Source organism: Impatiens glandulifera, chromosome 5 (assembly GCF_907164915.1).
Source record: "Impatiens glandulifera chromosome 5, dImpGla2.1, whole genome shotgun sequence".
Classification (NCBI taxonomy): Eukaryota; Viridiplantae; Streptophyta; class Magnoliopsida; order Ericales; family Balsaminaceae; genus Impatiens; species Impatiens glandulifera.
This window is the reverse complement of record NC_061866.1, coordinates 27922458-27936618: the sequence shown is the minus strand read 5'-3', so window position 1 is coordinate 27936618 and position 14161 is coordinate 27922458. Positions and strand designations below refer to the sequence as shown.

Genomic DNA, 14161 nt, shown 5'->3' with positions numbered 1-14161 from the left:
AGAAAACAAGTAATGTGAATGCGCAAAATAGGTCGCGTCTTGTGTACAAGAATCATGCGGGCAGTATCTCATTTTCGCAAGTGGAGAAGAAAATGGTTCGTTTATCATTGAATAACAAAGTTTATAATGTTATTACGTTTTTATCAATTATTAAATTTATACAAGAGAAGACTACCGGTACCTTGCCTAATTTTGCGGAATTATTTCTCCACACTCATACAAAGAAACCAACTCTGCAAGATCAAAATCCGGAGGTTCCCCCTATTATTCAAGAAAAAGTGGTAAGTCGTGTTTATTAGTTTCATTTATTTTATGTATGTAATTAAATGTAATTTGTGTTTGTAGACTACCTTGCGAACTTCTTTAAAAGAAGACCCGACTAGGAATGACCTACATTTGGCTGAGTATGCGTTTGGGTCTCAGGGACATGGGCGAGTCGTGGGTATGGGCTTAGGTGTCACACCTATATGTTTTAGAGCAGATGCTCGTGGGGGTTCTAGCACACCGCGCAGTGACACGCAACATTTATGTGAAGAAAACCGAGTTTTACTTGAAGAGATGCAAAGAATGCGAGAGGAGCGTGAAGCGGAGAAACTTCAGTCACGGAGAGAGCGCGAAGAAGCATTACTCGAGCGTCAAATGGAGCGTGAGGAAGCACAAAGGCAGCGTCAAATGGAGCGCGAAGAACCTCAAAGAGAGACAACAATCATTTGTAGAGCGTGATAGAATGCGGGATGAGATGCTTGAGATGAGGGAGACGATGAACTTCTTATTATCCATGATTCCCGGTGCTCTCCCTCCACGTCCACATGCCCCTCCCACTAGAGATGATGCCCCTAATTCGACTAGTGATGAGGCCCCTCTCACTTGAATTCTGGTTAGTTGAAGGTTTAGATAGTTTTTGAAATGTATGTGTGTTATTTGAAGTACGTTAATTAATGGTTTTTATGGATTTAAGATATGATTGTAGTTTGTGGATGATTGTTGTTTTGAAATGATGATTGTGGTTTTTGGTTATTGATGATTGTTTTGGTTATTGTTAATTGTGGTTTTGGTTATTGATGATTGTGGTTTTGGTTATTGATGATTGTGGTTTTGGTTATTGGTTTATATATGTACAAATGAATATGAAATATATATATATATAAACGATTATTATTTAGTAACGGTTTTATGCATTAAAAAACCGTTACCGCAATTTGCTCTGTAACGGTTTAACAAAACAAAAACCGTGACTGAAACTTCTTAGGTATCAGTAACGGTTTTCGAAAGTCGTTACTGGTAGTCATTGAAAAACAGTAACAGTTTTAACACGGCTAGTACCATTACTGTTGTCCAACAACTATCAGTAATGGTTTTCGAAAACCGTTACAGATACCTGAGAAGTTTCAGTCACGGTTTTACCTCGGCTAGTACCGTTACTGTCGTTCCATGACTATCAGTAACGGCTTTCAAAAGCCGTTACTGATACATGAGAAGATTTTGTGACGAGTGTGTCTGTAACGAATGGTAACGGTTTTATTTTCCGTTACAGATAATTATCAGTAACGACTTTTGATTCTTTCAGTAACGGTTTTCGCCCTTATTGATACCTCTTTTTCTACAAGTGAACACTACCCGCAATTATCTCAGGAAATGGAAGGGGCCTAGCAATTTGATTATGTTCCTCTTCAGATGAGGAACTTTCTTCTTCAACATCTTTATCTTTGTATGGTTCCTCTTCAGATCTGATGATTTCTGGCTAAGTCACTTCAACCTCCTTCTCTTGGGCTTCCTCTGATCTTACAACAGGGGATTTCATAGCTTCTTCATCATTAGGAGCTTGACCAGACTCCTCAATAACTTCTTCTTCAACAACTTCTTCTTCATGAGTTGGAAGAGCTTGTTTGGGCTCTTGAACAATCACCTCTTCTTCTTCTAAGAGAGGATTCTCTTGAACGTGTTGAGCCAAAAGACGTCTTTCTTCAGCAGACAGATTCCCAAATTCAATTAGTAGAGCAACATCTAGCTCATCTGTATCATTATTGTTAGGATCTAGGTCGCGGCTGGTGGACCGGGGTCTGACCGGTTTGCACTCAAGGATTGGTATTTAATCCGGTTAGAGATTAACACCAGGTTTCAATATTACACAAACTGTCACAAACCCTTGAACCGAGTTCAAGTGCGGAAGTGGTTTGTTTCAGGTTGAAGCAGCACACACAGGATGAGTAGAACCGGATTTGAACAAGGTCAGTTTGGAGTTGGGTGGGTCGGTTTTGGGACTTAGTAAGTTAGTTTAGGTAGAATCGGTTAGAATGTAAGACCGGTAGAAAGAAAATAACAAGACAGGTTTTTATGGATGTTCGGAGATAAACTCCTACGTCACCCCTTCCTCTCGAAACCGCAACAGGGATATTCACTAAGGAATACACAAACACAATCCGATCGAGACTTATTTTCTACTCGATAAACACTCGTACAATTCTCACCGAAATTGTAATCACACTTAAAATAAACACTTAAGCTCTAAATCTTGTAGAGAGATAAACTTGCAATCAATGATTCTTAGAGCTTGTCGTTGGTAGAGCTGGTAACCGTAAAGATCAGAACATGGGTTGTTGAAAACTCTTGGAACTACATTTACTCCTCTTCAGCTCCTTCTTTTATAGGTGAAATGTGCCAACGGTCACATTGCATCTCCTTGATTCTAATTGGTTGAGTAGAAGTTCAGTGATTTAGACCTGGCGGTCTAGGCTTCTAGTGTATAGGTCAAACCGGCTAGGTTTGTCTTTTACTTAATATGGCAACTGTCGGTTGGACAGTTGCCTGCATCTGGAGGATTGCGTCTCTGATTTATCCCGGAGTGGAAAGATCTTGTCGGATGATCTTCTGCAGCCTGTAGATTGTCTTCAAACTTGTATGAATATGGCAATACTAAAGTCTGTTCCTTCGGTATCATCCTCAACAGATACTCAAAGTATCTATTTGTACTAGTCGTTTGTTTATGTTAACCGAATGACTCCCGGTTTTTCATAACTTCAGATTTACCGAATGTCCAACGATTTTGGCCTTCTGATTTGACCGGTCCATTCTTCTTGATCGGTTAGGTTCTTGGCCGGTTGTATTGCTTGACCGGTTGAATTACTTAACCGGTTGAGTTCTTTAACCGTTCCTGCCCAGGAAATTTGTTTTTGTTAAGTTTTATTTAACCGATCTAATTTTATCTAACAATTTCTCCCTTTTTGATTATTTTACTTAAAATATTCAAAACCATGTAAGGATTGAAATGTAGGCCGGTTGTTTTAAAGGTTTATTTGGCCAGATTTTTGGAAAATGACTTAGAAATTTTTTTCGAAAAAGTTGAGAAAAATTTTCAAGTTTTATAAATTTATTTTTATTTTTTTTATTTTTTTTTTATTTTTTTTATCTTTATCAATTTTATGATTTTTATCTTTATCAATTTCTCCCTTTTTGATTATTTTACTTAAAATATTCAAAACCATGTAAGGATTGAAATGTAGGCCGGTTTCCAAAAATACTTGATATATATATATATGAAATTATACTAAGGTAAACATAGGTAATAGTATAGGTAAAGAAAGCCCCTATTTCTTCTTCTTGGGCGGCAAGTATTTGTCCAGCATTTCATCAGTTGCCTTTCCCTTGACCGCTGGAACAGGCCTGGAGGATGATCCTTGACCGCCTGAAGTACCGGTGAAGGGGGAAGCCGGTGGAACAAATGATCTGATTGGAATCGCGTCAAGACCTCGCGGTCTTTTGTTTAGTGGTATGGATTCTTTCTCTTCCTCAAGTTCTTCATCGGCTTGTAAAACCGGGTTGATTTGAGGATCAACAACCGTTTCAGTAACTCCGTCTATTAATTTTGAGATTGCCGCCCTCTTGGAAGAATTCTTTCTCTTTCTTGTAACCGGACCGGATGGGGAAGAAACCGCTTTGGACTTCTTGTGAGCCTCGACGAACTCATTGTATGGTGACTGTTGGACGATTAGTCGAGCCGCATCTTCATTTTGCTGAACCGCTACCGTCGGTGCAATGTTTTCTAATGTTTCCAAATGTCCGGCCAGGTTCGCATCTTCCTCCGCCGTTTCCTTTTGAAGTCGGGTTTGCTCGTCCAATGCATCTTGAATCTTTTGAGCCGCGAGCTCATTTGCTTCTTCAAGTGCCTTATCGGCAGCCAGCTTTGCCGCTATCATTTCCGCCAACTGTTCGTTGACCGCCTTTAGATCAACCTCGGTCTTGGCATGCTTCTCTTCGAGCATTGCCACTCTCTCAAGTGTAGAACCGGCCTGGACACCGGATTGAGCCAGATCCCCATCGATCTTTTTTAGCTTTTGATCGGTTGATAATTGGTTTAGTTCTGTCATACTGACCTTTTGTCTTGTAAGAGCGAGGTCGGCTTCCAACTTCTTAGTGACGGCCTCCAATGCCTTAGTTCTGTTAGTATTGTCACTATACAGAAGGTCGGTCATGTTGTATTTGTCCTCAACGGACGTGATCCGTCCGACCGCGGTTTGTAGCTCTTTATTTGTAGACTCAATCATCTCGATGGATCTAGTCGCGGTTTCTTTTATCTTCTTTTGCCACGGCAGAATCGCGGCATTGACGAATTCCTCGATAAGGTCGTTTACCCTATCTTCTGTTACAGCCGATACCGAATCCCCGGTTTGAAGAGAGACTTGTTGATCGGTGGGCGGTGTACCCGTCATGAGTTCGGTGTTGTTAATTTTCTGTTCCGGTGGAGGAGAGAAATGTTCGTCTTCGGTCGGATTCGGACCGCCATCATCCTTAGGTGAGGATCTGGAGAAGTGCGACGCCTCCTAGTGCTCGGGCTCCGCTTCCAACTGTGCCATCTCCTCGGACAGTTCCTTTTCTTTGACTGCTAGCATGTCCAACACCAAGAGCTCAAGTTGAGAGTCCGCTGTCCCTGGGATATTCTTTCCTTGAAGACGTTGGATGTGTTCGGTGAGCCCCAGTAACCGAGCATGCGGTTCAACCATCCTACTTCGTCGAAGAGCGGTCAAGACGCTTTGAGCTTTTGTTAGGTTGATTACTTTTACTTCCATCTCAACCAGTGTTTCAAATTTTCGGTCATCCAAGAGGTCCAGTAGCATGTTGTTGTAGAATATTTTTTGTCGATTCAGGGCCCATTGATAGTAGACGTCGGTTTCCGCGTGAGCCTTCTCGTGAATTTCATTCATGATTCGGTTGACGAGGTCCTCGCCCGTTTGCCAGATGTGTTCGTCTGAGGTATCTGTTTGCCCAGTCGGACCGGTTTCATCATCGTCAGTTCTTGCCGATTGTTCCTCGACTACCGGCTCTTTCCCCTTGCTAGTCCGATTTTCTCCGGTGTGGTGTGAGGCGGTTCGGCCAGAGCTGGATGCCGAATTTTCTGTTTTAAGCGTGTCGGACTGCGGATTAGCCGATCCAGTCGGTTTCTTATCCGCCTTGCTTCCGGATTTTTCTTTGGCCGGAGCCGTTTTCTTTCTAGCCTGTCTCTTCTTTCGGCCGCTTGTAAAACCGGAGGCCTTCTTTTTGCCTTGTTTGTCCTCCGGTTTAAGAAATTGATATGATTTTATAACTTTGCTAGGCGGAAGAAAAACATCGGGGCCGTTGTTAGTGTTGAAATGACGCATCAGCTTGCCTAGTGGGACGGCGTATCCCCATGACCGTTTGGATGACGGATCTACCATCTCACATAAGTTAGAAAATATTACCTTCGCCCAGTTAATTTTGGTACCGTTGACTAAACCGACAATCATATCAATCTTCATTCGGGTGAGGCTATCATAGTTGCCTCCCCGTGCCTGAACCGACTTAGATAAGATTTCACATAGCGGTCTGAGTTTCGGCTTGAGTGATGTTTTCTTACCGGATACCGCTATTGGAACCTCAGTATCCGAAATATCCCAGCAAACCGCTTGGAATGCTTCCTCTTCTATAAACACCGAGAAGTCACTCCCCTCGGTTGGCAGATGAAGGACCTCAACAATCGATTCCATGGTGAGGTTGAACGGTTGTCCGCCTATGGTTGCCGTTATCGTCCCTTCGCTGAGAACGGCGGTTTGAAAGAACTTGGTAACCGCCTCTTAATATAAGACGAAAGGTCCGTTCAAGAAATGTTCGAGACTGGACTCGGAGATCTGGGTTAACACCCGTTTTGCTTCCGCCGGTCTATTTACTCGAACTTCATCGATGTCGACCTGGATGATGTGGGTGAAGAGCACAGATTCACGACCCATTGTAGGTTTAAGAGATTGAAAGATCGAAGGATTTAGAGTTTTTGAAAGATTTGAGAGCTAGAGAGAGAATGTCGTTTCGCGTGAGAATGAAATATAATGGCTAAGGACCCTATTTATAGTCGCGGGTTGGGATTTCAACCGCCGCGAACTGTCGCGTCAAGTTTGGGCGGGAATTTTCCCTCCAAAATGCTTTGGGCGGCAAATGATAGGCGGGAAGTTTGAGCGGGCTTTTGATGCGGTTATTTAACCGACGATGAAGCGGTTTGTTCTTGTAACCGATTGTTAAATGACGTTGTTATTTAACCGATGAAGAGGCAGTTATTCAATGTAACCGTTCTATATATGAGACAGTTATTTATCGGAGATGACTCGGATTATGTTTAACCGGTTGAACTTTTAGACCGATTTTTAATTTCACAATTCCGAACCCAATTTTTGACTTTACCAAATTTTGAGCACATTGATTTAAGTGATCATTTCATTAAAAAGGAATGACATAGCAGATACCGATACAGAATCGGTTTACAGTACATAAAGGAACAGACTTATGTAACTACCATTCTAGAGAGTCTGTCCACTACCATTTCCTTGTGGAGGACACTTGAGAAGCACACCGGGGTACCCGGTCCAAGATGTTGATTGTGTGTACGAAGGAACCTACTAATGTGAGGAGCATACCCGAAACCTTTCTGTGTCTCAACCATTGTCTTTAGGTTATTGAAGATGATCGATGACCAGTTGATGGGGGTGTTGCTGATGATGTAGGTCATCATGTCGAAGAGTTTCTTTGAATAGTGTTGATTCGGAGATTGATAGATAATGGATCGATTGACGATATCGTGAAGGAGTTGGATTTGATGGGCGAGGCGGGTTTTCAAATCGTGGTTCTCCACCGGTACTTCAGTTCCGAAAAAAAATTCTGCATAGTCAACCGCTGCACTTCCCACCCGGGATGAGAAATTAGAGAACCCTTCAGTGGGCAGTCTGAACATCCGGGAGAATTCGCTTTCGCGAAGAACATAATGGTGATTTTTCACCATGGAAATAATGGAATCACCGGATATGATTGCATTTTTGAAGAATTCCATTACCTCTGGAATGAAGACGGGTCCGGCTTCTTCGAGAAAATCCTGAAGGCCGATGTCGATTAGGGATTCAAAGAGGAGTTCCTTTACTTCAATATCCTCAATCGTGAGGACGGAGTTGAAGTCGATGCATAGATAATTTCTTAGTGTGCGGTTCGACATTCTTTCAAATTTTTCCAAGAGAGAGAGAGAGTTTAAGAAGTTCTGATTTGTTTTGAGGTATGTTGAATTGATAAGATGGGGTTCCTTATATAGATTTGAGATTGGAGGGAAAATAGGGGCATTTAATGCTGAAATTTAAGTTTGTCTTATTTATGAAGGGAATATTTATGTTTCCAAAACTCCTTGGGAAGGGGTTACTTTTGACCGGTTGCGGAGCTCGAGGTGGAGAATCTAGTTAGAAAGTAACTAAGTTTGTGTAATTTCCCATGTAGTTGGAAATTAAAAATTACTTTTCATTAATGAGAGTGAAATACAAGAAGCCGAAAGAGACATAGATTAAACCGAAATGGTCATAATGAAGTGGGATAATGATACAACCGGTGCGTACAGAAAAATGACCGGTTGTAGGAAGGAGTGACTTAATTGTCGGAGGAGTTGAGGTGTCAGTTCTTCCTTTTCCAGGCCTTCTTGAACCGCTCATAGAATGAGTCGGCAACTTCCTTGGTTATGACTTGGTCCTGATTCAGTCTTTCGCCGGGACAGAGTGGAATCCCGAGTTCCATGAGTAGGCAGCTGATCTGGGGGATGAGGCCGGTTTGGCGAATGCTGATCATCCAGATCAGGACATCAATTAACACTTTGGACCAGTTGACAGGCGTATCTGTTGTGATAGCGGTCATCATATTGAAAACTGTAGCACAGTAGGTGTTGGTCACATCCTTACCTAGAATGCCCCTACCGATGATATCATTGAGAAGCTGGTATTCAGCCCTCAGTGATGACCTAGCACTGTGGTCACTGACCGGATGATTAGACCGAGAGAAGCTCAAGGAAATTTCAGCTTTTAGTCCGGCCGGGACGTTCAAATCAGTGATCCCTTGCTTCGGAAGATCGAAGCATCTGGCGAAGTCACTTCCCGAAAAATGAAACACGGTCCCTCCGACCCTAGATTGAATGAGGGTGTCGAAATGAGGGGTACCCCGGAAAACCCTAGCGTTATAGAAAAACTCCAGGACGGTTTCAGGGAAAATGACATGTTTGTCATCTAGAAAGGATTTTAGACCGGTATCTTCAAGTGACTTGATCATTTTGAAGATTTCATAATGCTCTGTACTTTGAGCAGAGTCAAAATCGACTTGGAGAATGTTTGGAAATTGAGACATTTTTGTCTTAGTGAGAGGATAAGTTGATACTTGTGAATATTTTGGCTGATGTTTGCCTAAGTTATATATTAGTAGAGGGATGATAGTATTATCCAGTGGGTGACAGTTGATGTATTCTATTGATCATAGGATAAAACATATTGCATGAAATAAGCATGTCTACAGCCTAGGATGTGAGTCATAGGCCTGGACAGTGAAAGATATCATATCTTCACGTCTTTTGAGGTATGACCATTTTGCTTTGAAAAGGTATCTTTTCAGAACAGATAAATCTAAACACAGATAATTATTCCACTTTTGTTCGGAGACCAAATAGTCCGGAATACATTATTTCCAAACCGGTCGGTTTTCAGTCATTGGTCCCGATGCGGTTAATTAGTGTAAGCACTAAGTAACCGGTCGGTTTACTGTAACTGATAGACAAAGCGGTTCTTCAATATGTACCTTGGTGAATTCGGATTCCGACAATTTAGGAAGAACTATTAGTTTTGTCTGTCCGAACCGTTTTTCCCTTTAGACATTTTTAAGAGATGAACTGATTAATATCGGTTAAGACGAGTATGTTTCTGAAGTGAGAAAACTTAGCTTCCTGCAGGGTCTTTGTGAAGATATCGGCTACTTGTTGTTCTATTGATACGTATTCCAGCCGGATATGCTTCAACATGACATGTTCCCGGATGAAGGGATGCCTTATGTCGATGTGCTTGGTTCTAGAATGTAGAACCGGATTGTATGTAATTGCTATGGCACTTGTGTTATCACATAATATTGGGGACTCTTTGGCGGTGATACCGAAATCCTTCAGTTGTTGTTGGATCCACAAAAGTTGTGAACAGCAACTTCCGGCTGCCAGATATTCAGCTTCTGCGGCTGATGTCGCAACCGATGTCTGTTTCTTGTTGTGCCATGAAACAAGCCGATCATCTAGGAATTGGCATGTTCCACTGGTACTTTTTCTGTCAACTTTGCAACCTGCATAGTCTGCATCTGAGTAACTTGTGAGGTTAAAGGATGAGTCCTTTGGATACCATAGACCGACTTCAGCAAGATCGTCTCATCTCTGTCTATCCTAGGCAAGACCTATAGTAACCGGGATCTTGCTATCAAGGTCATACGTGCTCTTCCAATAGAATGGGACATAAAGACTATGGCGATGAGAGAATCCAAAGATCTTAATAAGATCTCTCTCTTTGATCTCTTTGCTGACCTCAAGGCCTATGAGTTCGAGCTGAACTGTAGGATGGAAGAAAATCAACCCACGTCCGTTATCATTGCCAAGGCGCTGGTGACTTCTGAAGAGCCACCAACCGCTCCGGACGTGAACATGGAAGCTGAGCAGCTGAGCAGCGATGCCATGTCTCTTTTTGTGAAGAAGTTTGGCGACTTCATGAAGAAGAGCAACTCTAACTCAAACTCTTCGAATTCTAATGATAATAGAAAATCTAAATCTAATGTTACTTGTTTTAACTATGGTATTAAAGGTCATTATGCATAGGAATGCCGGAAGCCGAAGCGTGAAGATGTCAATGATGATGGAAAAGAGCTAAAGGCACTTATGGCTGGTGACGGAAAGAACAGAGGAAGCAGCCGTGGCTCTTACTTTTCATCCAGTGAAAGTGATGAAGAAGAGGTGGCTGGCTTCATGGCAAGAGAAGATGAAGAAAGAACTCATGAGACTGAGGTATTTGATTTCTCTTCAGAAAAGTTTTCAAGGGAACAACTGGTAGCTGCACTAGATGACATGGTCATCGAGTACAGAAAGCTAGCAGAATCCATAAATGAAACTAAATATTCATCAGATGTAAACAAACCAAATATGTCTAAAGGTGAAGAGTCAAATGATTTTGAAAAGAAGATTGAAGAGATCTCATCTGAGAATGAGATGCTCAAGGAACATATTCAAACCCTTTCATCTGAAAACAAAAGGTTAAACTATGTTGTCTATGCATGGACAAGGTCTGGAGATGCTGTCAAATATCAGATCATCATGTTGAAACCTGCTGGATCTAGATCCGGATTGGGATTTGATAGCAATGACCCTAACCTGTCATGCAAAAAGTCAAAACCATATGACAAACTTAAGCCAATAAACTTTGTCAAAGGAAGTGTGAATGACATTGAATCTGATCCCATTCATGAAGAAGTGGCTTTCAAAAATGAAATAGTTTATGTTCCGCCTACTGTTAGCTAGCTTAAGAATAAGCTAGAAGCAGCTAACAGGTCTGGCAATCTAAAACCTGACTCTAAGTCAATGAGTTTTAAAAGAAAACCTTCTTCAAAAGTTAAAGAATCAGTGGTTAGTAGGAAGTCATCTGCTAAGTCAAAATCTTATGCATTAATCACAACACAAAATGGAAAGTCCATAAGAATAACTCTGATATAGATTCCTAAGGGACTAATTGATCGAGGACCCAATTGAGTATGGGTACCAAAATGTGTAAATAGTTTCTTTTGTAGGTGATACAGGAGGATTGCATGAAGGAAGCTCGAAGAGTACTCCTCTGAGTACACAACCTGGAAGATCAACAATGGCATTTTCCATTTTAGTGGAATAAATGTTTTTATTTGTTAAAAATATTTTTGGTCTTTGGACCACAAAAATTATTTGTTACATTCCTATGTCCATATACATACTGAGAGGGAAAATTACCTTGGAAGTAAAGATACTCTTCAGACGAATATCCTTAATCGGTCTAATTAGACAAGGGTGTCTAAAGAAACAGTGTGTACTTAAACGTATTTTTGCTCAAAATCCATTCATCTAAGTCTATATGTTGAGGTGTTATACCTACGCAATTAGACGTACACGTCTAATAGACTCTAGACGAATTTTTATAACACGGAATTAAACGTATGCGTCTAATAGATTCATCTATCTAATAGACGTTTTGTTATATAGATTTGTGGAGTAAGAAAAACGTCTAACTACGTGCCGATTAGAGTGATCAAGGACTGTTGTCCCACGATTAAGAGTTATTTACTTTTCCCGCTCAAAATATCAAACAGTCATCTCTTACTAACATGAAGACACGTGTCTTTCAAGTTTAGAGAAAATGACTGATATACCCTTATTTTTTAATGACGACTCCTTGAAAAAGGACGTCTAACATTTATTAATAGCCATACCCCTACAATAGACGATTATTCTGTATTTCCCTCTTCCATCTATATAAGGACATTAGTGCATGAATTTGAAAGCTTTCAATCCTTCAAAATTTTAAGAATCCTAGTTCTCTTTGCATTTCTCTCACTAAATCTCTCTGAAATTCTGTGTCGGTTCATATTCTTTCGAAAATGGTGAAGAAAATCACTCTCGGTCACTATACTTTGTAGGTGGATTTTCCATCGGTGTACACGTTCGATCAATCGGAGGTGGTGAAGATGTTCCAAACCCTAGAATATTCTGGGTTAAGGAAGTATCTAGGTGGACCGTTCATATTCTACGAAAAAGAAGTTCGTGAGTTCTTCAAAACTGCAACTATGGTAGATAATTCCATCGTAGCAACCGTCAACGGAATGGAGTTTTCTTTCGATGAAGCAGTTTATGCGGAGTTCTTTGAACTTCCTACGGAGGGACACTTATTCGACTTGATCCTCTCTTTAGAAATCATGGAGGAGATGAAGACAAATCATTGAGTCCATTCACATGGTTCGATGATCCATGTGAATGGACTCAAGAAGGCATTCAAACTGCATTTCATTCTACTGAACGACGTGGTGGCAAAGGCGCTACAAGGGAAATCTGGCTCTTTCCATCTTTATAGTCAAGACCGTTTTGACTATATGTGTTCTATCTCAAAGGGAATCCAGGTAAACTGGGCTCATACCCTTTTCCAGAACTTGTGCTTTTCTATCTGTTAGACGAACAAGGAAAGCATAACATATGCGGCTCAACTGAGTCATCTGTTGAAGCATTTGGGTGTTCCTGTTGGTGAACCGGTGCAGATCAACTCTCCAAGAGTATTTATTGATCTTACAGTGGCTAACACACTTATGAGGTTGAAGAACAACCTTGAGTCTGCATATGGTGCTTCGAGTTACCAAACCAGTGGAAAACCTTCTACCCGATCCAAGCCTTCTACTTCTGTTCTGTCAACAGGGGCAAAGAGAACGAAAACGGTGAATAAATCGGAGGCCAGTTCCTCCAGTCTGAAGAGTCCAAACAAGAAGGACTCTGAATCTGTTGATTCAAGGTTGAAGCAAGGTCCAGGCGTACTTGCTGCAACTCCAATGTCCTCATTATCCACTCCCTCAACCTTTTGAAGAAACCTTCGAGGTCCTGTGCCTCAAAGGAGAAGAAGACAAAGGCGCCCCGCACGTCTAAATTTGTAAAGGTAAAGTCTTCCAAATCTTTGGCTGTTGTGCCTAAGTTTAATGTTCCCGTAGTGGAACAAGCTGAATCTGTATTCTCTCCCTTGAGAGAATCTGCTGAAGGGCCTGCTGTTGACTCAGCCGGTCCAAATGATGAAACAGTTGACAGAATTGAGTCTCCTGTTGTCCAAACTGATCTTGTAGTCGCCAGTGCTACAGAGTCATCTCAACCAGAACAAGGTGCTGTTCTTACCCTTGTTGCTGGTCAATCTGCTAAACGAGAAGTTTCCATTCCAGTTCTTAAAGATTCATTGGTAGCTGAGAAAGTTGTTCGTATGGAGCTTCCTGCTGAGCTTTGTAAGAAACCTAAATCTGCGTTTGAACTGATGCGTTCTAGAAGACAGACACGTGGAATCGTGATCGGTGAACCAAGACCTGCTCCAAAACCCGTAGAGGTTGTTGGAAAAGGTAAAGATATTGCGTCTCCAATTCCTGAAAAAGTATCGGAGGCAACATGGATTGTTGACCTCATCTTAGAGCAAGTTAAAGTTCTTACAACTGAGAAACTAGAGATTTATAAATCTTGGTCCCTGGAGAGATTGTCATCCTAATATAATGAATCCTTGTCAAACTCTGCTATAACTAAAGAATGGAAGAAGCGGGTTTCCAACAAAAAGAAAGTTCTGAAATTGGCAAGAACTTCAGAGGTTGCTGAGGCTCTGAAGAGAAGAAATCTAGTGGAAGCTTGCATATATGGAAAAGCTCTCTTTCTAATCTTCGAAGCCAGGAATGCAAACTTCAATCCTTCTGAGAAAAGATCTGAAGTGGAAATGAAGGTTTTGAAAAAGCTGAACGATATTTTGGACAGTTATTTCTCTGTAACTTCTCGATACATTAATGACGCCGATTGTTCTGGCGCTGAACCTCTCAATGATAATGAAGCTATGGACATTCCAGATGCTGAGAATGATGCTGATGAGCTAGATGCTGCTCTATTGATCGAATTCGGGAATCTTTCTGCCGAAGAGAGACGCATTCTAAATCAACCTATTCAAGAGTTTCCGAACGAAAAAGAAGAAGAAGTAATTGTCCAAGAGCCTGAACAAGCCCTAAGACAAACATAGGAGAAGTTCTTTTAGAAGAAGTGATTGAGGAGGCTATTCAAGCTCCTTTGAAGAAGATGTTGCGATAAACCCTATTG

The 14161-nt window shown here is 41.4% G+C and overlaps 1 protein-coding gene across 1 annotated transcript; it reads right to left on the bottom strand.

Annotated features, from left to right (window-relative positions):
- Positions 1–1741: 1741 nt before the first annotated feature.
- On the bottom strand, positions 1742–4706 carry LOC124939167 (myosin heavy chain, fast skeletal muscle-like). The gene is made up of 3 exons (XM_047479674.1): positions 3636–4706; positions 2806–2875; positions 1742–1962 (listed from the first exon to the last, which is right to left on the bottom strand). Exons 1-3 carry the CDS (start codon positions 4704–4706, stop codon positions 1742–1744), a joined length of 1362 nt encoding a protein of 453 aa, XP_047335630.1.
- Between the last annotated feature and the right edge of the window lie 9455 nt (positions 4707–14161).